A 20,553-nucleotide genomic window follows, 5' to 3' on the forward strand; every position below is an offset into this window, starting at 1 on the left:
ACGTCGGCTTTTAGGCGGAAGCTCGCAGCGCGACGGAATGGAGTCGAGCCTTGCTTTATATCGGAGCATTAACAATCATCTAAGCCGTCAATTGCCGAAGGAGACTGGCAAATTTACAGCAAACAGGTCGCGATGTTGGCGGAAAGTTCGTAGGTGTAGATATCCCCAGTAGACCTCGCTGTGTGATTCTGGAGACAGGCTTATATGGATCATCTGGAGATTGGAATTTTACCTCCTGGGCATACATAGTACCTCAATTTCGACACTTCGAAGGATGGAGTGGTGATGGATGCGCGGGATATGCATTTAGACACTGTATGCAATTAAACCAGTATCGAAGCCCCTGTTCCTACACCATTCAGCCGGGACAGCCCTGGGTCTTCGCCCCACTTCCCCAGCTTCCCGTCCCTTGCTTCTAGAGCTCTAGCTGTCAGCAGCGGTCTGGACCACGACATCCCAACCCAAACAACCATCGCAGCCAGGTTGCTTGAACGCCATCACTATCCTCGTCGCACCATGTGCCCCAGCTAGCAGAAGAATCCTCCTATATTACAATCAGAGAGCACACCAAACCTCTTGGATACCCACGCCCGTATTCTTGTGGCACCATGGCGTCCGCTCTCCACGAAGTCACGCCGTTCTTGGTGATACTGATACTGACTGCTACCCTTGGGCCCCTCCAGTTTGGCTTTCACTTGGTAAGCTCTTTTGACGTTGTAAGCTACATCAAACCGAGTTACTGACCATTCTCATCATCTCCATAGGCTGAGCTCAACGCACCTGAAGATGTTATCACCTGCCAAAAGAAAAGCATTTCGGCGCTTCAGCAGCTGGCCTCCCTTGTTATTACCAAGAGTAGCTCATCCGACGATGTTGTGGACTGTATTCCCATGAGCCGTTCCGACTTTGCCGCCATCTCGGCCGTCTTCACCGTCGGCGGCCTTCTCGGCGCCCTCACATCCGGCCCTTTTACGTCGGCACGCGGGCGCAAGCTCCCAATGCAATTGACGGCCGCCTTTTACTTGCTTGGATCCATAGTCGAAACCTCTGCAGGCTCTGTTCCCACCATGATCATTGGCCGTTTTCTCACGGGTGTTGGGGCCGGCGCCAGCACTGTCATCGTTCCCTTGTACATCAGTGAAGTGGCACCACCAACACAGAGAGGTTTCTTTGGCGCCTTCACCCAAATCAGCATCAACGTCGGTATTCTGTTCACTCAAACTCTGGGCTTCTTCCTGAGTTATGGAAGTGCTTGGCGATGGATTATGGGCACCGGCGTTATCATTGCTCTTGCTCAAGGTCTTGGTTTGGCTCTTCTCCCCGAAAGCCCAGCTTGGACTGCTAGTGCCAAGGGCGACGTCACCCACGCTCGGCGTGTTCTGCAGCGCATTCGCGGCAGGGTTAGCAACATTGACGAGGAAGTGGAAAGTTGGGGCCAAGGGGCCAGCAAGCCAACTAGTGAGGAGGAAGCGCTGCTTGTCAGCAATGAAAGCACCTCGGCAGACGCCTCTGGACTCTTGACGCCATCAGCTGGTGCCCAGCACTCCCCTCGGGTACATCTTGGGTTTCTACAAGTCCTTCGTGATCCCTTCACCAGGCCCGCCATCATTGCGGTTGTAGGCATCATGTTCGCCCAGCAACTGTGCGGCATCAACTCCATCATCATGTACTCCGTTTCGCTGCTCAAGGACCTTCTCCCCATCAGCTCAGCTTTGCTCACCATCGTCATCTCCATCATCAACCTCGGCGTTACTATGGCTGCATCCCCTCTTCCCGATCGTTTTGGACGCAAGACCTGCCTGCTGACTTCCATTATGGGACAAGGTACTAGCTCTTTAGCCCTGGCTCTTGCGATCCATTTCGACGTCAAGATCTTGTCTGCCATTGCCGTCTTATTTTTTGTGGCCTTCTTCGCTGTCGGCCTAGGCCCAGTCCCGTTCATCATGGCCTCTGAGCTCGTGGGCCCGGAGGCTGTGGGGGCGACGCAAAGCTGGGCTCTGGGTGCAAGCTACGTGGCTACCTTCCTCGTGGCGTACTTGTTCCCCATTGTCAACGCCGCGTTGAACGATGCGTTCGGTGGTGCCGGTTGGGTGTACTTTATCTTTGCAGGATTTGCCCTTCTATGGGCCGCATTTGTGAGCGGCCGTGTTCCCGAAACTCGCGGGCGGAAGGATGCAGACGAGGTCTGGGGCCGTACGAGAAGGGTCGACTGATTGGATGTTGCAATGGACCATAGGTATAGGTATGGCAAGCAAGTTGGGAGTTTGGAGTCTGGGCATTTAGTTTGCTTTATATCTGCAATTTTCCTTTTTTCCCCCCGCTACCTAGACTAACATTTGAACAACTTTGTTACGATCTTTGGAACATGCGCTTGTTGCGGACCATTTGTTCAAGCAAGCCAACCCCAGCCTTGACACCATCGATGACAAGCAACTTCTTTCCAGCCTCTTCACCACGCCCTTCAGTGGCAACTGACCTGATGATGTCCTCCAGACCAGCCATTCCCGCGCAACCCATGATTACAGCCTGCACGCCACGGTCCAGCAGTCTCTTCGTAGCTTCGCATAGCTTTTGTCGAACCACGACAGGGTCAACGCCACCGTGGAAATCCCCAGCATTCAGACCAGTGGTCTCGACACCGGCAAATCTGCTGTTGCTGTTTTCACTTCCAACGAAGTGGTGCACGCCGTCAGACAGGTGCTTCTGCCAGAACTTCCCGGTCGTGACGATGCCCCAATTGTCTTGGTAGGGCAGCAGTGACAGCGACGTTACGATGCTCGCTTCAAAAATGCCCGTCACAGCAAGATGGGGCCAGTTTTCCTGGATGAGATGGACCAGAGGGTGCACGGAATAGCAAGCAACCAGTACGGCATCATATTCCTTGAGGATGCCCGTCTCTTGGAGGTTGCGCAGAACAACGTCTGCGCTCTGCTGCACGTCATCACCGTCGTTGATGGATGCTGGAGATGCTGGTGGTGCTGTGTAGGTGTAAATCTCGGTCGACTGGTTCTGCACTGTTAGAGATTTGGGCACGCGGTATACTCCATGAACATAGGTCAAGTGGCATGCACATACCAAAGGTAGATTTATACCCCGAATGGCCTCCTCAACCCCATGGGTCATGGATGCAGAGGAGTTGGGGTTCAAGATCAAAATCTTGGTGGTGCGTCTAACAAAAGCGGTTGACATGGTGGCTGTGGTATCGTAGTCTCTAGATATATCGAGATGGTTACCAAAGTCTAGATGAATTCGCAGAATGACAGCCCCGGCGAGATCTAGAGATTCGTGTTGAGTAAAATTTCCCATTTGGATCCAGAGAGAATGGGAGGGTCAAGTCAAATACATCACCTGCAGACGAAACGGTATATCTACTAGCCAACGACGGAAGCCGCCGACAATCGGTCCCTCCAATCGATGGAGAGGGGCGAGTGGTGCCAATGCGGGGTATCACGTGTGCCTCCTGATGAAGCGACCCTTGTCTGTCCTGTCATGGGCCAAGCCACAGTTGGATGCTGTGGGGCACCCCCTTCCTTGCTGGCGGCCAGTGCCAGCCTCACCGCAGCCAGACACCCGTGGACCTCCTGGCAGCCAACCCCACCATCAACGTCTCCGCCGCGCAAGCAACCAAGCATCATCAACACCGACTTGACCGACAGCTCCGTTGCGCACCCCTTCCAGCTTTTTTGAGCACACACACCACCATCAAATTCGATTTCTCGGCTCATACACGAAGTGCAGGAGAGTCAAGATGGCGAACGAAGCTCCAATAGGTAAGTTCAATTCCAGAAACCGCGTAGCCTGGTTGGCACTGCCAGTTGCTCGACGCCCAAGCTAGGCAGCTCGACATAGCTATCAACCATGATCCCTCGACTGACCACCATTCGCCTTTATTTTCACAGTTCTCGATGGCGGCACAGGCTTTCTCAAAGTCGGCTATGCCGCCCAGAATTTCCCCGAGTTCCAATACCCATCCATCGTCGGCCGGCCCATCCTGCGTACCGAGGAGCAAGGAGGCAGCGATATGGTTATCAAGGATATCATGTGTGGTGACGAGGCTGCTGCCGCCCGCACCATGCTGCAAGTTTCGTACCCAATGGAGAACGGTATCGTGAAGAAGTGGGACGACATGCAGCATCTCTGGGATTACACCTTTTACGAAAAAATGAAGGTTGATACCCGGGGCCGCAAGATCCTGCTCACCGAACCACCGCTCAACCCGCTGAGGAACAGGGAGCAGATGTGCCAGGTCATGTTTGAGCGCTACGAGTTTGGGGGGGTGTATGTGGCTATTCAAGCTGTTCTGGCGCTTTATGCTCAGGGTATGTTTATGTTTACCCCTGACTACGGCTTACGCACCATGCAAGGGGTTAGCTAACATGGGAGGGGGGAAATAGGTCTCAGCTCCGGTGTTGTTGTTGATTCCGGCGATGGCGTTACGCATATTGTTCCCGTCTACGAGTCCGTCGTCCTCAACCATCTCACGCGCCGCCTCGATGTTGCAGGTCGCGACGTTACCCGCAACCTGATTGCGCTGCTGACGCGCCGAGGCTATGCCCTCAACCGTACCGCCGATTTCGAAACGGTCCGCCAGATGAAGGAGAAGCTCTGCTATGTCTCTTATGACCTCGAGCTGGATAAGCGATTGAGCGAAGACACAACGGTGTTGGTTGAAAGCTACACACTCCCTGACGGCCGTGTGATCCGTGTTGGATCCGAGAGATTCGAGGCCCCTGAGTGTCTGTTCCAGCCCCATCTCGTCGACTGCGACCAGCCGGGTATCGCCGAATTCCTGTTCAACACCATCCAAGCCGCCGATGTGGATGTCCGATCCTCCCTCTTCAAGGCTATTGTATTGTCGGGTGGCAGCAGCATGTACCCTGGTCTTCCTTCACGCCTTGAGAAGGAGTTGAAGCAGCTTTGGCTCACAAGAGTGTTGCAAGGGAACCCGGAACGGTTGAACAAGTTCAAGGTCAGAATAGAAGACCCGCCGCGGAGAAGGCACATGGTTTTCTTGGGTGGTGCTGTGTTGGCCAACATTATGGCCGACAAGGACAGCATGTGGATTTCCAAGCAGGAGTGGGAGGAGCAAGGCACGAGAATCCTGGAGAAGCTCGGGCCGAGATAAGGGGTGTGGGAGGGCCCGACGGCATGGTTTTGTTGTGTATGGAGTAGCGAGCGTATTTTGCTTTTTCTATAAGGTCATGGTGAATGAAAAGGATGCATTTCTCTCCACGGCTAGCCTTGTCATTGGTGACGGAGTGACGCAAGACGGACAGGAGGTAGGTATGATGATTGCAGAAAAAGAAAGCTTATCAATCTCCCCCCCTCCCCGACTCTATCGACGCATCTGTTGGAAAATCAACCTCATGTCATCACCCGAACTCGAGCAGGAATTCCCCCAACATCTCCAAATTACCACCCGTCGCATTGATTCTCGCATGGTGCCCCCGGCCATTTCTGTTGGCACCGGTGACGGGAGCAGCAGAGCAGGCAAATCTCGCTACGAAACTTGGACGCCTCCAACCAAGGTCCTTTTCCCGGCCAGATCGCCAATTGGGTGCATTCTGCATCACACGGTGGAGCGCAAACGGCAGGCTGTGTCGGGTTGTATGTAGGTGTGTTTTCTGACCACTAACACCCCCAGTGGCCCCTGAAATTCAGGTGGAAATTCCCACTGCAGGATCGCGGGGAGATCACCGGGAAGTTGCTGACTCGTCTCGTCGGTCACAGGATTCCATCATGGGCTCCTCCTTGAAAAGGAGCGTGCAGGCCGGCTTTGAAGGTAGGTAGTGTCTCTTTCCTTTAGCATTATTAGCACCATCATATTTCGCCTCCCTTCCGTAGACGATATCTTGAACGAAAATGGGAAGTTGAAGCTGGGTCTCCTCTCTGATACCTATTCGGTGGCTATCCGACCTGTGAAGCCCAAGCTCCCCTTCTCTCCAGCTTCCTTCCCTGTTGCTTGTCAAATTCCAGATAGGTGTCTTTTCAGTTGGTCACTGCGTCAAAAACAGTATTTTTGACATTAATTTGGTTGTGTCCACTTCACTGTTCTCCATCCATGGGCCAGATATCTTAAGGCAGTCCAGAGCAGAAAGGTGGCATTGCTCGCCATGGACAATCGATATACCCCACTACAGAGGGCCCCAGTACATCAGCAGCAGCAGCATCAACATCAGCAACGGCAGAATAACCAGCAGCAGCAACAACAACAACAACAACAACAACAACAACAACAACAACACCACCAACAGCGGCAGTTTCAACACTCACAGTACACTCCCTATGGCCAACAACAAAGCGCTGTGGGCGGGGGCGGTTTTAGTCTTGCGAGGGCGGGAAGTGCTGCTGCTGCTGCTGTTGCAGCGCGGCGCGTGGTAGTCGCCAAGACCACCAATGGCGGCGTTGATCTCCCCAGGCCTGGTCTCACATCGCTGTCAGCCTCATCCTCATCTTCTTCAACGTCGTCGTCAACCGCCGCCTTTATGCACCCGCACCCCCACCATTATGCCCCTGCTGTTCCGAACCACCCCAACCCTTCTTTTGCCGTTGCCAGCGCTGCTGGTGATATCAGATCAAACAATTTTGTCAACGCCATGAATCCGGCCCGAAATTTGAGAGCTGAAGTCAGCTACCAGCAACAGCAGCAGCAGCAAAGGACATCATCCTGTCAGTTTTCATCGGACCTGTGACAAAACACAAGACTAACACTTCACAATAGACCCAGGTGACCGGGGAGGACCCATCCAGTATCAGAGCAAAGTGCGAGTAACAGACAAATACAAAGTCATTGGTTTCATTTCCAGTGGCACCTATGGCCGTGTCTACAAGGCTCATGGTCGCCATGGCCAACCAGGCGAGTTCGCCATCAAGAAGTTCAAGCCGGACAAGGAAGGCGAGCAGGTCACCTACACGGGCATCTCGCAATCCGCCGTGAGAGAAATGGCCCTCTGCTCCGAACTCAACCACGCCAACGTCATCAAGCTCATCGAAATCATCCTCGAGGACAAGTGCATATTCATGGTCTTTGAGTACGCCGAGCACGACTTGTTGCAAATCATCCACCACCACACCCAGCAACCGCGGCATCCCATCCCGCCAAACACCATCAAGAGCATCATGTTCCAGCTCCTCAACGGCTGCCAATACCTGCACACCAACTGGGTCCTCCACCGTGATCTCAAACCAGCCAACATCATGGTCACGTCGTCGGGGGAGGTGAAAATTGGCGATCTCGGTCTCGCCCGCCTGTTCTACAAACCCCTCCACAGCTTGTTCTCGGGCGACAAAGTCGTAGTGACGATCTGGTATCGCGCTCCCGAGCTGCTGCTGGGAAGCAGGCACTACACGCCCGCGATCGACATGTGGGCCGTGGGCTGCATCTTTGCCGAGCTGCTCTCTCTCCGCCCCATCTTCAAGGGGGAGGAAGCAAAAATGGACTCGAAAAAGACGGTGCCGTTTCAGCGGAACCAGATGCAAAAGATTGTGGACGTCATGGGCCTGCCGACGAAGGAGCGGTGGCCGTTGCTGACGAGCATGCCCGAGTACTCGCAGCTGCCGTCGCTGTCACCGCCATTGGGAGGCGGTGGCGGTGGTGGGCATGCAGGTCACCACGGACATCACGGGTATGGTTCACACCATCATCACCAGTCCCACCACGGACGAGGCGGGAACAACGCAGCCGCGAGCGTCTCCCACTTGGAAAAGTGGTACTACGGCACCATCAACCAGCAGATTTCGTCGACGGCGCAGGCCAATGGGGCGAGCTCGCTTTCGGTGCTCGGCGCGCAGGGGTACAACTTGCTGGCTGGGCTGCTGGAGTACGATCCGGAAAAGAGACTGACGGCTGCCAATGCGCTCCAGCACCCGTTCTTTGCCGAGAGCCCGGATCCGATCAATGCGAACTGCTTCGCGGGGGTCAAGATGGAATACCCTCATCGGAGGGTTAGTCAGGACGATAACGATATACGAACGGGGAGCCTGCCGGGGACCAAGAGAAGCGGGTTGCCGGATGATTCGCTGAGACCGGGGAAGAGAGTGAAGGAGAACTGATTTTTTTTTCACGGCTGGGCAATGATTATAGGGAGAGGAGGAGTCTGGAGTTGGTGGTGTTCATGGGATGGGCATGACATCTATGGCATTTACGTTTGAGCGTTTATTCAGAGTTTATAGTGATATTCCGACCATCAAAGGCATATGGTTGGTGTTTTTGCTAGGGATACTCGTGATTGCTCTCAGGCTCTCAAAGTCGAGCCGACTCAGATAGTCACGCCCCATTCCTCGTCTCCTCCACCTCGCAGTACGCCTTGAAAGTGACAAACTCGTCCTCGTCTCCATCCGCCTCGCTCTCCAGCACGCATTCCGCTGTGGCGCCCACAAAATAGACATACCCCTCCTTGATCTCCTTCACAGTCGGCCCAACGCTAATCTTCCCCTTGCCGCCCGTGCAAATGATAATACTTGGCCCATCCAGCGGATCAAACGTAGCCTTTGACCCGTTCCCCCTGAGCACCGTCCTGACTACACTAAACTCCTCAATGGGGGGGTCGTACAGCTTGGCCTCGGAGCCAGAACTGTACGCCGCTCTGTTGAGCGTGACATAGGGGTAATCCACCGGCTCCATCTTTTGCTCCTCAATAGGCGCATAGTTGTACGTCAGCATGCCCACCAGGGTGTCGACGTCCTTGAACTTGGGGGTGAAGCCGGCGCGGACAACATTGTCGCTCGAGGCCATGCACTCGACAATGTCACCCGAGACATAGGCGTGGATGTCGTCTGCTTGAAGAAAGAGAGCCTCGCCGGGGGAGAGCTTGATAAAGTTGAGGAAGAACAAGACGAAGAGGCCGTAGTCGGACCCGAAGTGGCCGTGGAGGCGGGTTACGAGTTCGGAGAGGACAGAGCCAGAGGTGGAGGAGACGCCGCCGGCGGCAAACTCGGCGCCTTGGGAGGAGGCAGCTTCGACGAGGGAGGAGGTTGCTTTTGCGAGGTCATCCTCCGAAGCAGACAAGACTGCGCCAAAGACTGTCTGAAGTGCCTTTTTGTTTTGGGTCTTGTCGTCGGGGTTCGCCTTGACGGTGTCAATGAAGGATTGGGCCTTGTCGTCGCCTACCAGTTGGCGCAAGGCAGGGACGTTTTCGAGGAAGTGCGAGATCTCAGCTAGTGGGCGGAAACCGCAAAACCCTTCAAAGGGAGTGATGGCAATGGCCATCTCGGGCTTGTGGTTGTCATCTGGGTAGTTCTTTGGGTCGCGGGCGTGGAGCTTCTCGGCAAGCTTCTTGTTGGGATGGGCCTGAATCGATAGAGCCTTGCCGATGGAGAGGATCTTGAAGAGAAAGGGAAGCTTGTTCTCATATTTGGATGCAACGCTCGAGGCTAGGAGGGCTTGGTTGTCTTGGACGAGATCGAGCAGGGTGCGGCCTGTGGTTAGGTCTTTGGAAGGGTTGGATGGATGTGTGCCCATCCAGAGCTACCGATGCCACTATTGTTAGCTCATCACCAACATTATCGTAGGACTCCCAGGAGGGCTTGAAAGTACTTCTGCATATGGCTTATCATCTTGAATGGTAAAACCGTCTGAAGGGGTTGCAGCTGCAAATCTGGCAGCAGCAGAGTCGCTACCCTTCTTCCCCCAGTCATAGGAGTTGGCCCCGCATTGGAGGCGTATCAAGGGGACCTGCATCGCGAACGACGGAGACAAGACAACAACGGAGGGGCAGGGATGGACCAATATGGGGTGCTTGGACTAAGGTACCGGTAGCGGTGGTGAGGAGCAAAGCAGAGAACGGGCAGGTCAGAGCACACCTCCAACGCGCTTTTAGTTCAGATCAATGTTGGGTATTTATCAAATGTCGGGTACCTCCAGCGACTGTTCCAGGTGGGAGCTGTTGCACCCTTTAGCCCCTCGTTTTACGTCACCAAAGACATTGCTTGGGATCCCTCGTCGAGAGCCTTGAAGGTAAAGAGACAGTGCGGGGCCCTCAGCCCCGTCCTCCGTGTGCCTTTTGAGCAGAGTGGCCGAGAGATACAGCAGCCCCGCTTCAGCGAATGACAGCTCTCTCACCGCCCAAACGCGATGGCTCATTCTGCCACCGGACATGGTCGCGACCTTGTTCTCTGGCCGGTTGATACCTCGTCTTATTCCACCATTTGACATACTCCTCCGTGTTTGCTCCACGACCATCACGATTTAATGACCAATTCTTGCTATCTTTGACTCATGAAACAGTAGCACACTTACGTACATTCTACATTGTGTGGCAGGTTGGAACAAACCAGCAAACTGACGACACCAAACCAACCAGGAGGCTGAACCCAAAGAGATTTTATAGACGCCAGGGCCGACGACGCTTCCGACTAATATGTAGGCTTGGCAGAACCCCTATATTGAGTAGTAGCTGATCTTTCTGGTGAGAACGTAGCACATACATAGCAGCATCATTCACAATCGTAATTCTCACAGAAACGCAATCAACGCAGCATGTCTTCTCGGAACCGGAACTCGCGTGGGCCGAACCGGAACAGCGGCAGCACCCAAGGTGAAGAGGCTGCCATCTGGTCAAACATCAAAGAGGAGTTGCGCACCATGATTGAAGGAGTCAACAATAGCAACGATGAACTCAGAGGAATTCTAGCCCAGGAGAAGTACATTTCGAAATCCAAGTCATCCAAAGACAGCAGTTCCATTGATATCGGCGCTGAAGAGGCCAAGCTGGATGCCCTGCTCCGCAGTGGCGTTAAGGGCGCCGACGTGTCGAAGCAGCAGATTGATTCTCTCATCGAAACCGTCACCATTCTGCGGGCCTTGGTGAAGGCTAAGGAGGACGCCGAGTCCCAGTCTGCCGGGACGTCGAGCTTAGGGGGCAGGGAACGACCCAGCGGATTGCTCTCTAGTGGGGCCAGATCAAGCTCTGCGAGAGGTTTGGGCCAAAGAGAAAAGGAAAGGGAGCGTGAAAAGGAGAGGGAACGTGAGAGAGAGAGGGAGAAGGACCGCGACAAAGATCCAGGATCTGTCTATGAATTTGATGGAGCCGGAGACTCGCCGGTTCCGTCTCCGGCTGGCAACCATACCCGGAAGCTGGGTGGGAGCGTTGGCGGGAGCGACAGGTCTGCCAACCGGGATAGTGTTCCCCCACGAGGAGATCGTGACACGCCAGGCAAGGCGGATAGCGTTCCCCCTGATGGCGGCTTGGGAACTGGAACGGCACTGCAGCGAGCACGCAATGTGTTTCTACGAGGACAGGATGTGGTGTTCAAGCCCAAACCAACCACCAGTGCGGACAGCACCGAGTGGATGTTGGGAAAGGTGCAGCAAGTTCTAGGCGAGGGCAAGTCACGACGATACAAGGTGCAGGATGCTGATCCGGACCTCCCACCAGACCAGAGGGTTGAATATCGCACTAGTGCCAGCAGTATGATCCCCCTCCCCCAACCTGGGGCTGATCTTCCCGAGCTGGAGAAGGGAAAGACAGTGTTGGCGCTCTATCCAGATAGCACCATGTTTTACAAGGCTGAGGTCATGGGTGCGGAAGCGTCGACTGGAAAAGTAAGCTTGAGATTTGAGGGCGAGGAGAACAGCGTGACGTTGCAACTGGTGGAGCGCCGATTTGTGGTGGATTTTCGAAATTGACTGTAGGAGAGAAGATGCCGCTGTCTCTTCTACAATATCAAAATACCTAAGGTAGTTGACAATTTCTGCATCTGATAGATAATGGAAGATGATACCTCGTTGACCGTTGACATGGGTTCAGGGCTCCACAATTTCAGCGTTTGCAACCGAATGCACGGGCCTCTAATGGTTGGGCGCCAGCGCAGTGATTGGCTGGTTGTTTCAGGGGCCGTAAATTTTGGGTTGGCTGGCCTCTGGACTTTTGGAGCATCAAAGTTTCGAAGCTGCAGGTGCTGCCTTCCCTGTCAGGGGATCATCCTCAGTGTTGGTGTCGGTGTTGAGCCTGAGGTAGGTTCTCGATCTTCTGAAGCACCTCAGTTTGTTTAGGTTCCCAACAGCCACCACCATCGCCGTTACTCTTGACCCCTAACACCATTGTTTGTTTGCTTGTCGGCCATATCCGCTGTCGTTGCAACAGTGCTAACCATCCCTGGCCCCGATCTAAAAGTAATTAATTTTCCCAATTTCCGCTTTCGCGATTCAGACCCGCCAGCACCGTATCGCCCATCATCAAGTCTCCCTCTCCACGAATCCCCTCGGCCTGTCTCATCTGGCATCCGCCATAACAAGAACAACAGCGACAACAACAACAGCAACAACAACAACAACAACAACAACAACAACAACAAAAACAACAACCACTCCGTCGCACCCCACTACCGTCCAGCCGTTTGCGCGTCTCTTACCTCAAATTATCAACACCAGACGCGACATATCGAAACCGACACCCACGCGACGCTCACGGCCGATATCACACACCTCCCAAGCGCGCAAGTATTACGAAAGTAGACCGCAAATATGGGCGCCGCCTTTTCCATGTCGAGCCTTTTTGGCAAACTGTTCGGGTCCAAGGAAGTGCGCATTCTCATGCTGGGTCTCGATGCCGCTGGCAAGACCACCATTCTCTACAAGCTCAAGCTCAACCAGACCATGACCACCATCCCCACAGTCGGCTTCAACGTGGAGACCTTTACCTACAAAAACATCAAGTTCAACATGTGGGACGTTGGTGGCCAGGACAAGATTAGGCCTTTGTGGAGGCATTACTACAGCGGTACGTTGCGCCAAACAGCTAGCTAGCGAGATGGGAAAGACGTGCTGATGATCAGAGAACAGGTACCCAGGGTCTGGTGTTCGTGGTAGACTCGTCAGATCACGCTCGTATCGACGAGGCGAGGACAGAACTCCATCGCATTATTAACGATCGTGAAATGGCGGATTGCTTGCTCCTGGTGTTTGCCAACAAGCAGGATGTTGACGGTGGTATGTGTTGGCCGCTTCCTTCTAGTGCACCCGACGACGATAACTGACGCGGAAAACAGCCATGAAACCTAATGAAGTTACCGAGAAGCTCCAGCTCGCCAAACTCAAGGACAAGCTCTGGTTCGTGCAGCCTGCCATTGCCATCGATGGCGAGGGCTTGACCGAGGGCTTCGGCTGGTTATCGGATAATATCAAGAAGATGCCCAAGTATGGCGGGAAATGAGCCTTGTTCGACGCGGAGATGAAGCTGTACGGATCAGGCCCAGAGAGGGGTGCTGATGTGATCTCGACATGGCCCGGCTCAGCCTTCTTCCCACCCCCTGACCCCGAAGAGAGTACGGACCATTCAGAAGTATATGACGGCTTACGCCAACAAGCGGACATCAGCTCAATTAATGAGGCCATGGTATCTTGTCAAAAGGCGACACCCCATGAGAGCCTGGGAATGTTGAAGGAGCTGCACTTGTATCGGGAGGGAACGACATGAGCGGTCATGTGTGTCATAATCTGGCTTTTTTGTGTGTTGCGCGTTTTGGTTTTCGGTCGGTTCACTGCAAATACTCTCTCGCGCTCTCCTTGTATCATTTTTGTAATGCCCAACAACAAAAGGGGGGTTTCTAGCTAGCCTTGTTTTCTCTCCTTTTTCTTCAGTTCTACCACTGCTTTTCCTTTTACACCATTTGCAACTCGTTATAAGAGCTACAAGAGGAGGAGGGGGGAGGAGAAGCGAAGCAATAGTTATACCCAGCTGCGATTCAAAGGGAGGAATGCGAAATGGATGGATGGATGGATGGTTTGACGGATGGGCGTGATGAATAAGAGTATAGGAGTAAGTAGGTCAATGGAGAAAATGATTGAACTTCATCACCTCTGCTGAAAACAGGACAGTAATGGTAAAACGAAACCAAAACACCCTAGCAGACCGGTCTCGACCTTTTGGGACTTAACTTTAAGGTTGCATGTCAATCTCATTCTTCTTTCGAGAAGCATTGGCATCCGGCTTCTTCTGTTCCCTTTGCCCCATATTGTGTGATCGACACACTCTTCCTATTTCGGGTTTTGGGAACGTTGGTGCTTGACATCCCCCGCATACGTTTCACCATCGGTACCTGCATGTTGAAAGGCTTGATCGACCAACACCCTATCCCAACTACCGAGTGGTATGCTTCTGTTCTCGCCAAGTCGACCTGCGCATTATCTCGATGGCCCTTTCTCATACTTTGTCTGATCGCCGGTATCTCTGCGGTCTGTGTTCACTAGGTCTGAAGCTCGTTAGACTCATTTCATCTCGTGTCTTCCCGCTTTTTCCTCTGATGTTGCCCGTCATGTCAGGATGCAGCTGTCCTCTATTTCGTCCCATCTTATCACCTCTTCACTGTTGAACGTCGACTACTTTGGATTATGATACAAGCTGGAACTTGGCCATGGACGACCTTTCAACAAGCAACGCAACGTTCCCGTTTTTTTCAACCAATGACAACGATATCAGCACATCGACAAGGTCAAGAAACGGGACAGGATTTCCAGGTTTCTTCTTTGGGCCGGGAAAACTGCGATATGATGACCTCGGGCTCACCACTCGGGTGTCGGTGTGGGTGTTGTGCGGTGCTTCGCTGATGTTCTTGCTCTTGAGGATCTATTGCAAGTTTATACGGCATCGAAGACTTCATACTGATGATTGGTTTGCCATTGGCGCTTGGGTACGGTCCAATTTACCTCTTCATGCCTGCTGCTGATATGCTGACAATGCTGACTGTAGTTGGCCTTGCTAGGCTCAACCATCACGACCAACATGGCCATCGACCTCGGCTACGGCAAGCACGTCTGGCAAATCCCCTTTCGAAACCTCAACGACATGTTCCTCATCGGGCAGATCACCGTCACGCTCGCCATCTGCAGCCAAGCCTGGTCCAAGACCTCGTTTGCCATCTCGCTTCTCATGATCCACGATGGCATACACGGCAAGACCAGGGTGTTTATCTGGTTTGCCATTGTGAGCATGAACATGCTGTTTGGCGTGTCGGCCATGCTGTTTTGGGTTGGGTGCACGCCGCTGGAGAAGGCGTGGCATCCGTTCATGAGAGGGACTTGTTGGAGCCCGAATGTGGTTATCACTTATGGAATCTTTGCTAGTGGTATGTCTTCTTGGCCGGTCGGTCTTGAAGAACTGTCTGTGGTACTGACGCTGTGTTTCAGCTTACTCTGGTGTGATGGATCTGGTTCTGGCTATTATTCCCTGGAAGATTATCATGAACTTGCAGATGCAGACAAGAGAGAAGATTGGCGTGGCGTTGGCGATGAGTATGGGTGTTTTGTAGGTTCCCTATCTCCATTCTCGAGTCGACATGAACTGACGCCTAGGTATTGATTGCAGTGCTGCCGCGTCAGCTTTCATCAAGTGTTCGTCACTGCCCGAGCTGGGAGGTCGTGATTTTCCACGTAAGTTCCCTCTTGTCCCAAGGCGTTGGAAGGGGAAGATTGACGTGTCGATAGACGACGGGGTCACACTCGTGATATGGGGTAATGCCGAGGCAGCAGTCACCATCATGGCCGCATCAGTGCCAATGCTTCGTGCATTGGTACGAACTGTCAGGCCTTCGCGACGAAGGAACTATTACTCAAGCTACAGCCGTTCGAGACGGACTGAGCGGTCGTCCAGGAGGGTTTACTACAACAAACCAAGGCGAGACTTGGTGACCATGACTGGGTCAACGTGGACAGGTGGATCGAGCAGCAGGACGTATACTTAGTGAGTTAATGCGGTAGGTATTGGTCTCAACGGTGTAGATATATAGGCGTCAACGGCGTACACATAGAGTTCAGGTCGGGTTCGTTTTGTCAGTTCGAGGTTTATAAGAACGTCGACTTGTTTTTTGTTACGAAAGAAGCGCCGTGTGTCTATTACGACCGATGATTGGTCGTCTGTGTGCTGATTCCTGTCGTACATAAAAGCAAAACCGAGGCAGGTGATGGTGGTTAGTTCCATGTGAACTGGACTCACCGTTTTGAAGATGCTGTCTGCTATCATCACCGTTATCAGAGAAACTGGTTAGCGCTGCAAAACCGCCGAGTTCCCCACCTACACATGCCCAGAGTCTGGGGGAAACGGAGTAGCGAACCCGCCAAGCAAGACGGTGTTTTGCGGGGAAGTGGGACCCTTCAACGAAGAACAAAGCCATATCGCGCCTCGAATAACTTTTCTCCAGAGCATGAACGCGGGCGCGTGTTGAAGCTCTCCAACTTTCCCCACATCCTCGCGTACCTTTCCCTCCTGGGGCAAGTGGTCGAATACCTGTCGCTTACACACTCTACTACATACGACCACAAGATGCCTCGGTATCTTCTCAGCTTGTCAGCTTCCCCTCACCTTTGGCATCGACAAACAAGGGTTCCAAAGGGGTCCGCGTTGCCTAAACTGGTAAAGCAGCATGGAAAGTCCAGAACATTTTAATTGTATACATTGCTGTAGATCACTGTCAAGATGTAGCTGTTGAACTTTCTGCCGTTTTATACCACGCCAAATTTTGGATTCCTCTCATTACCTATCATCGGGAATAGCAAACAAAATGGCCTCTCTCGCTCTCACCGCAGCAGGTGTGGCGGCAGGCTCGGCCTACCTCAACGCCCGTCTCTCGCTCTCCCACGATCTCCTTTTTGCCCGCATTGCCGGTTCATCCGTCATCAACATCATCAAGGCCGTCCGGTCCGGAAAGATCAACTTTTTCTACGTTCTCGAGAAGCAGGCACTCGACACCTCGTCTGCCAACCGCCCGTTCATGCTCTTTGAAGGCCGATCGTGGACTTACAAGGAGACATATGACAGTGTTTTGCAGTGGGGCACCTGGCTTCGGGAGGTGAAGGGAGTCAAGAAGGGGGATGTTGTCGTCTTGAACTACCAGAACTCGGCCATGTTCATGATTCTGTGGTTTTCCATCTGGAGTGTCGGGGCGAAGCCGGCTTTCATCAACTACAACCTGCGGGATCAGGCTTTGACACATTGCTTGAAGGAGAGTACAGCAAGGCTGGCGTTGGTTGATCCTCATGTGGCTGATGCGCTGACGGACGATGTAAGAGAGAAGATGGCGGGCATGGAGTTTATCGTTACGGGAGATGAGGTTCAACGGGAGGTTCAGAGGGTACGGGGGACGAGAGGCGATGATGAGCTGAGGAAGGAAGACGACTATGTCGCCATGGCTATCCTGATCTACACCAGTGGGACGACAGGCATGCCCAAGCCTGCTGTGGTCAGTTGGGCCAAGATCTTTACCGCCATCGGACTGTGTTCCAAGGGTACTGGGATGAAGAAGGACGACGTCTTCTACACGGTAAGGCACCCACTTCTCTCTTTTTCTGTAGACTTGGCCCACTGTACTAACCCAAGTCATAGTGCATGCCTCTCTATCACAGCTCTGCCTCGTGTCTGGGTGTCTGCAGCGTCTTGTTTACTGGAGCAACGCTCTCCATCGGCAGGAAGTTTTCTACAAAGACGTTCTGGAAAGAGGTGCGCGAGACCAAGTCTACCATTATCCAGTATGTGGGCGAGACATGCCGATACCTGACGGTTGCTCCACCGGAGATCGACCCCGTTACTGGAGAGAACCTGGACAAGAAGCACCATGTCCGAGTCGCCTTCGGTAACGGACTTCGGCCAGATGTCTGGGATAAGTTCAAGGAGAGGTTTGCTATAGATGTAAGTTCTCTTGAGTTCTCCCAGATGCCAACAACCAGCTGACAGGCCGCTAGACAATTTATGAGTTCTATGCGGCAACTGAAGGAGCGCTAGGGCTTTGGAACCTGAGCCGTAATGCGTTTGGCAAAGGCGCCATCGGCCGATATGGTGCCCTTTCCACGCTCTTCCTCGGGCTTCGTTCAGCCATTGTCAAGATTGACGATGAGACAGAGGAGCCCTGGCGAGATCCCCAGACTGGATTCTGCCAGCGCGTGAAGAGTGGCGATGTGGGCGAGTTCTTGGTCAGCTTGCCTGCTGACGACGTCAACAAGAGATTCCAGGGGTATTTTGGCAACCAGAAGGCGACAAACTCCAAGATCATGAGGGACGTCTTTAAAAAGGGGGACGCATGGTGAGTCCCTGAGCCCCCTGATGCTTTTTGTTTACATGGTATTGACCAATATGACCACAGGTTTCGGTCTGGAGACGTGCTCCGCTGGGACTCGGATGGCATGATCTTCTTCTCCGACCGTATCGGCGATACTTTCCGTTGGAAGAGTGAAAATGTGTCCACCGCCGAGGTATCACAGGCGATGGGACTTCATCCCAATGTTCTGGAAGCCAACGTCTATGGTGTCCAACTACCGAACCACGACGGTCGAGCAGGCTGTGCAGCCATTGCCTTTGACAGTCCAAATCTGAGCCGTGAGCTGATGGCTAGCTTGGCCAAACATGCGCGGGAAAAGCTACCCCGTTATGCGGTGCCTCTGTTCCTGAGAGTGGTCAAGGGCGTTGGTGAGCAGACAACAGGCACGAATAAGCAACAGAAGCATCATTTAAGGCAACAGAGTGTCAACCCGAGCAAGGTTCAGGGCGATGCTCTCTTTTGGTTGAAGGGGGACACATATGAGCCATTTGGGGAGACACAGTGGAAGGAACTGGAGGGTGGAAGGGTGAAGCTGTAATTATTCACGACTGGTTAGCTAGATTTCTCAATCTCAGGGTAAGGTATCTGAATGACGAGGTTTGGTATGAGCTACTGCTTGGCTCCGTATTTTACTGTCTCCTCAGGTAAGTCTTTGACGTCAATCGCAGTCGGGGAAGTTAGAGCATGCATGAAACTAATGCAGTGGCACACAGACATCTTTGATCGTCTATCAGCTTCATTCGTGTCAATATATGCGAAGCAGTGGATGAACAACCTCGCTATGAATGGTCCAGACTACGCCACACTGCAACCTAACCACAAGAGCTTGCTACGAGTTATGTTCGCATTGATAATCCTTTTATTGAGAATGGCGGGTAGGATTCGTCACTGTGCATGCGTTCTATATCACATCCCCATAAAGAGTGACTTGCAGTCCGATATTCGGGAGCTTTGTTCCCATATAAATCCGAGGTTCTCCTCAACAGCACTGATGTCTTGATTCAGACTCTGGACTTTCCACTGAAAGTAACATCATTATGTATTCCCGAGCTTCGACACCTCCATCCAAAATGACCACAACCGGGACTGGACAGCAGAGCGCATCCGCGTCTGACCCAACGAGCGATGGACGAACATTTCAAGACCCCAAAAGTATGTTGTCCTCATTGATCATTTTTCAACTGGTGGGCTGACATGTAAATGGAGAGTATCTGTTGCCAAATGATAAGCAGGAAAAAGAACGCCTCGGTAAGACAGCTACAGTTGTCGAAGAACCAGCTGGTCGATCAATCAGCTGATAACACAGGTTTCAGATACTCAATACATTTTGATCACCAAACTTCTGGACGGGAACCTCGCCTGGGCACCAATCAACGAGCCCCAGAATGTGCTTGACGTTTGCACAGGCACTGGAATATGGGCAATCCATTTTGGCAAGGCCCCGTTGACTTGATCCAGTCAAAGACCATGCTATCTAACTACCTACTTGCTTCCAGCAAAACAACACCCAGCTGCCCGCGTCTCCGGCATAGACATCGACAGCATCACCCCCGCCATCACTCCCGTCCCCTCCAACTGCACCTTTCAAAGCAACATTGACGCCCAAGACGGCCCCTGGTCCTTCGCCCCGGACACCAAATTCGACTTTGTCCACTTCCGCATGATCCTCAGCTGCTTCACCCAGCCCACGCAGGTCTTCCGATCCGTCTACGAGAACCTCGCCCCCGGAGGCTACGTCGAGATTCAAGACCTCTGCGTCGAGATCCACTCCCCAGACGGCTCCGCCTCGGGCACGTCGTTTGAAAAGATTGTTGATCTGTTCAACCAGGGTTCCCTCAAGTCTGGTATCAGCATGACCAAGTCCAAAAACTACAAGAAGTGGCTTCAAGAGATTGGATTTGTGGATGTGGAGGAGCGGCTGGCGGAGCCGGGCTTGCCGACGACGGGATGGCATGAGAATGAGAGGGATAGGGAGATTGGCGAGATGGGGAGTGTCTCGATTCAGACATTCATCCGAAAGGGAATGCCGGCTTATTTGAGGGCTGCGGGGTTGGACGAGGTTGGTCTCCAGGAGCTGACGGAGAAGGCGGTGGCCGAGTTGAAGAGTGGTGAGGTGAGGGCGTATTATCCTTTGTGAGTACTTACCCACCCAAGCTCAACGGGCTTCAAAAGGCGCTAATCTGATGTGTCTTTACAGCTATGTCGTTTATGGCAGGAAGCCTTTGGATTGAGTTCAGCCAGGTGGTTGCTGATGACTGAAGTGGGATGTATTTTCAGGGCTAATCTACCGATCCCACAGTTGATAATTCGGCCACACTGCTTTGCCTTTCGAGAACATGAAGGTCTAACGTCAATGAGAGTGGAGTGATGCCTAGGACGCAAAGAAAGAGTGGAACACCTTTTCAACAAAAACAATTATATTGGACCAGCCAATTCCACCCTCCAGGGGTGCATCCCAATAAAATCCAAAAACTCCTTTTACGTCTATCCAGAATTATCCTCTATATATTCGCTCATCCTTAAACCTCC

General features: G+C 52.9%; 10 protein-coding genes across 10 annotated transcripts; 8 read left to right on the forward strand and 2 right to left on the reverse strand.

Moving 5' to 3' along the window:
• Nucleotides 1–608: 608 nt before the first annotated feature.
• Nucleotides 609–2,213, forward strand: PODANS_2_13910 (uncharacterized protein; the record flags this gene model as incomplete). Its single annotated transcript, XM_001903185.1, has 2 exons — nucleotides 609–698; nucleotides 765–2,213. 2 exons carry the CDS (start codon nucleotides 609–611, stop codon nucleotides 2,211–2,213), a joined length of 1,539 nt encoding a protein of 512 aa, XP_001903220.1.
• A 136-nt stretch (nucleotides 2,214–2,349) lies between these two features.
• On the reverse strand, nucleotides 2,350–3,306 carry PODANS_2_13920 (uncharacterized protein; the record flags this gene model as incomplete). Its single annotated transcript, XM_001903186.1, has 2 exons — nucleotides 2,350–3,003; nucleotides 3,076–3,306. 2 exons carry the CDS (start codon nucleotides 3,304–3,306, stop codon nucleotides 2,350–2,352), a joined length of 885 nt encoding a protein of 294 aa, XP_001903221.1.
• Nucleotides 3,307–3,748: 442 nt separating this feature from the next.
• Nucleotides 3,749–5,125, forward strand: PODANS_2_13930 (uncharacterized protein; the record flags this gene model as incomplete). Its single annotated transcript, XM_001903187.1, has 3 exons — nucleotides 3,749–3,770; nucleotides 3,900–4,319; nucleotides 4,395–5,125. The coding sequence occupies 3 exons, from the start codon at nucleotides 3,749–3,751 to the stop codon at nucleotides 5,123–5,125; spliced, it is 1,173 nt and encodes a 390-aa protein (XP_001903222.1).
• Nucleotides 5,126–6,596: 1,471 nt separating this feature from the next.
• Nucleotides 6,597–8,052, forward strand: PODANS_2_13940 (uncharacterized protein; the record flags this gene model as incomplete). The annotated part of the gene is made up of 2 exons (XM_001903188.1): nucleotides 6,597–6,626; nucleotides 6,751–8,052. The coding sequence occupies 2 exons, from the start codon at nucleotides 6,597–6,599 to the stop codon at nucleotides 8,050–8,052; spliced, it is 1,332 nt and encodes a 443-aa protein (XP_001903223.1).
• Nucleotides 8,053–8,266: 214 nt separating this feature from the next.
• On the reverse strand, nucleotides 8,267–9,679 carry PODANS_2_13950 (uncharacterized protein; the record flags this gene model as incomplete). Its single annotated transcript, XM_001903189.1, has 2 exons — nucleotides 8,267–9,466; nucleotides 9,536–9,679. The coding sequence occupies 2 exons, from the start codon at nucleotides 9,677–9,679 to the stop codon at nucleotides 8,267–8,269; spliced, it is 1,344 nt and encodes a 447-aa protein (XP_001903224.1).
• A 798-nt stretch (nucleotides 9,680–10,477) lies between these two features.
• On the forward strand, nucleotides 10,478–11,626 carry PODANS_2_13960 (uncharacterized protein; the record flags this gene model as incomplete). Its single annotated transcript, XM_001903190.1, has 1 exon — nucleotides 10,478–11,626. The coding sequence occupies one exon, from the start codon at nucleotides 10,478–10,480 to the stop codon at nucleotides 11,624–11,626; it is 1,149 nt and encodes a 382-aa protein (XP_001903225.1).
• Nucleotides 11,627–12,463: 837 nt separating this feature from the next.
• Nucleotides 12,464–13,151, forward strand: PODANS_2_13970 (uncharacterized protein; the record flags this gene model as incomplete). The annotated part of the gene is made up of 3 exons (XM_001903191.1): nucleotides 12,464–12,719; nucleotides 12,782–12,928; nucleotides 12,988–13,151. The coding sequence occupies 3 exons, from the start codon at nucleotides 12,464–12,466 to the stop codon at nucleotides 13,149–13,151; spliced, it is 567 nt and encodes a 188-aa protein (XP_001903226.1).
• A 1,201-nt stretch (nucleotides 13,152–14,352) lies between these two features.
• PODANS_2_13980 (uncharacterized protein) lies at nucleotides 14,353–15,678 on the forward strand (the record flags this gene model as incomplete). Its single annotated transcript, XM_001903192.1, has 3 exons — nucleotides 14,353–14,569; nucleotides 14,701–15,229; nucleotides 15,303–15,678. 3 exons carry the CDS (start codon nucleotides 14,353–14,355, stop codon nucleotides 15,676–15,678), a joined length of 1,122 nt encoding a protein of 373 aa, XP_001903227.1.
• An 816-nt stretch (nucleotides 15,679–16,494) lies between these two features.
• Nucleotides 16,495–18,562, forward strand: PODANS_2_13990 (uncharacterized protein; the record flags this gene model as incomplete). Its single annotated transcript, XM_001903193.1, has 4 exons — nucleotides 16,495–17,253; nucleotides 17,316–17,618; nucleotides 17,672–18,009; nucleotides 18,070–18,562. The coding sequence occupies 4 exons, from the start codon at nucleotides 16,495–16,497 to the stop codon at nucleotides 18,560–18,562; spliced, it is 1,893 nt and encodes a 630-aa protein (XP_001903228.1).
• A 1,122-nt stretch (nucleotides 18,563–19,684) lies between these two features.
• On the forward strand, nucleotides 19,685–20,161 carry PODANS_2_14000 (uncharacterized protein; the record flags this gene model as incomplete). The annotated part of the gene is made up of 1 exon (XM_001903194.1): nucleotides 19,685–20,161. The coding sequence occupies one exon, from the start codon at nucleotides 19,685–19,687 to the stop codon at nucleotides 20,159–20,161; it is 477 nt and encodes a 158-aa protein (XP_001903229.1).
• Nucleotides 20,162–20,553: the final 392 nt, after the last annotated feature.

This window comes from Podospora anserina, chromosome 2 (genome assembly GCF_000226545.1).
Source record: "Podospora anserina S mat+ genomic DNA chromosome 2, supercontig 3".
Taxonomy (NCBI): Eukaryota; Fungi; Ascomycota; class Sordariomycetes; order Sordariales; family Podosporaceae; genus Podospora; species Podospora anserina.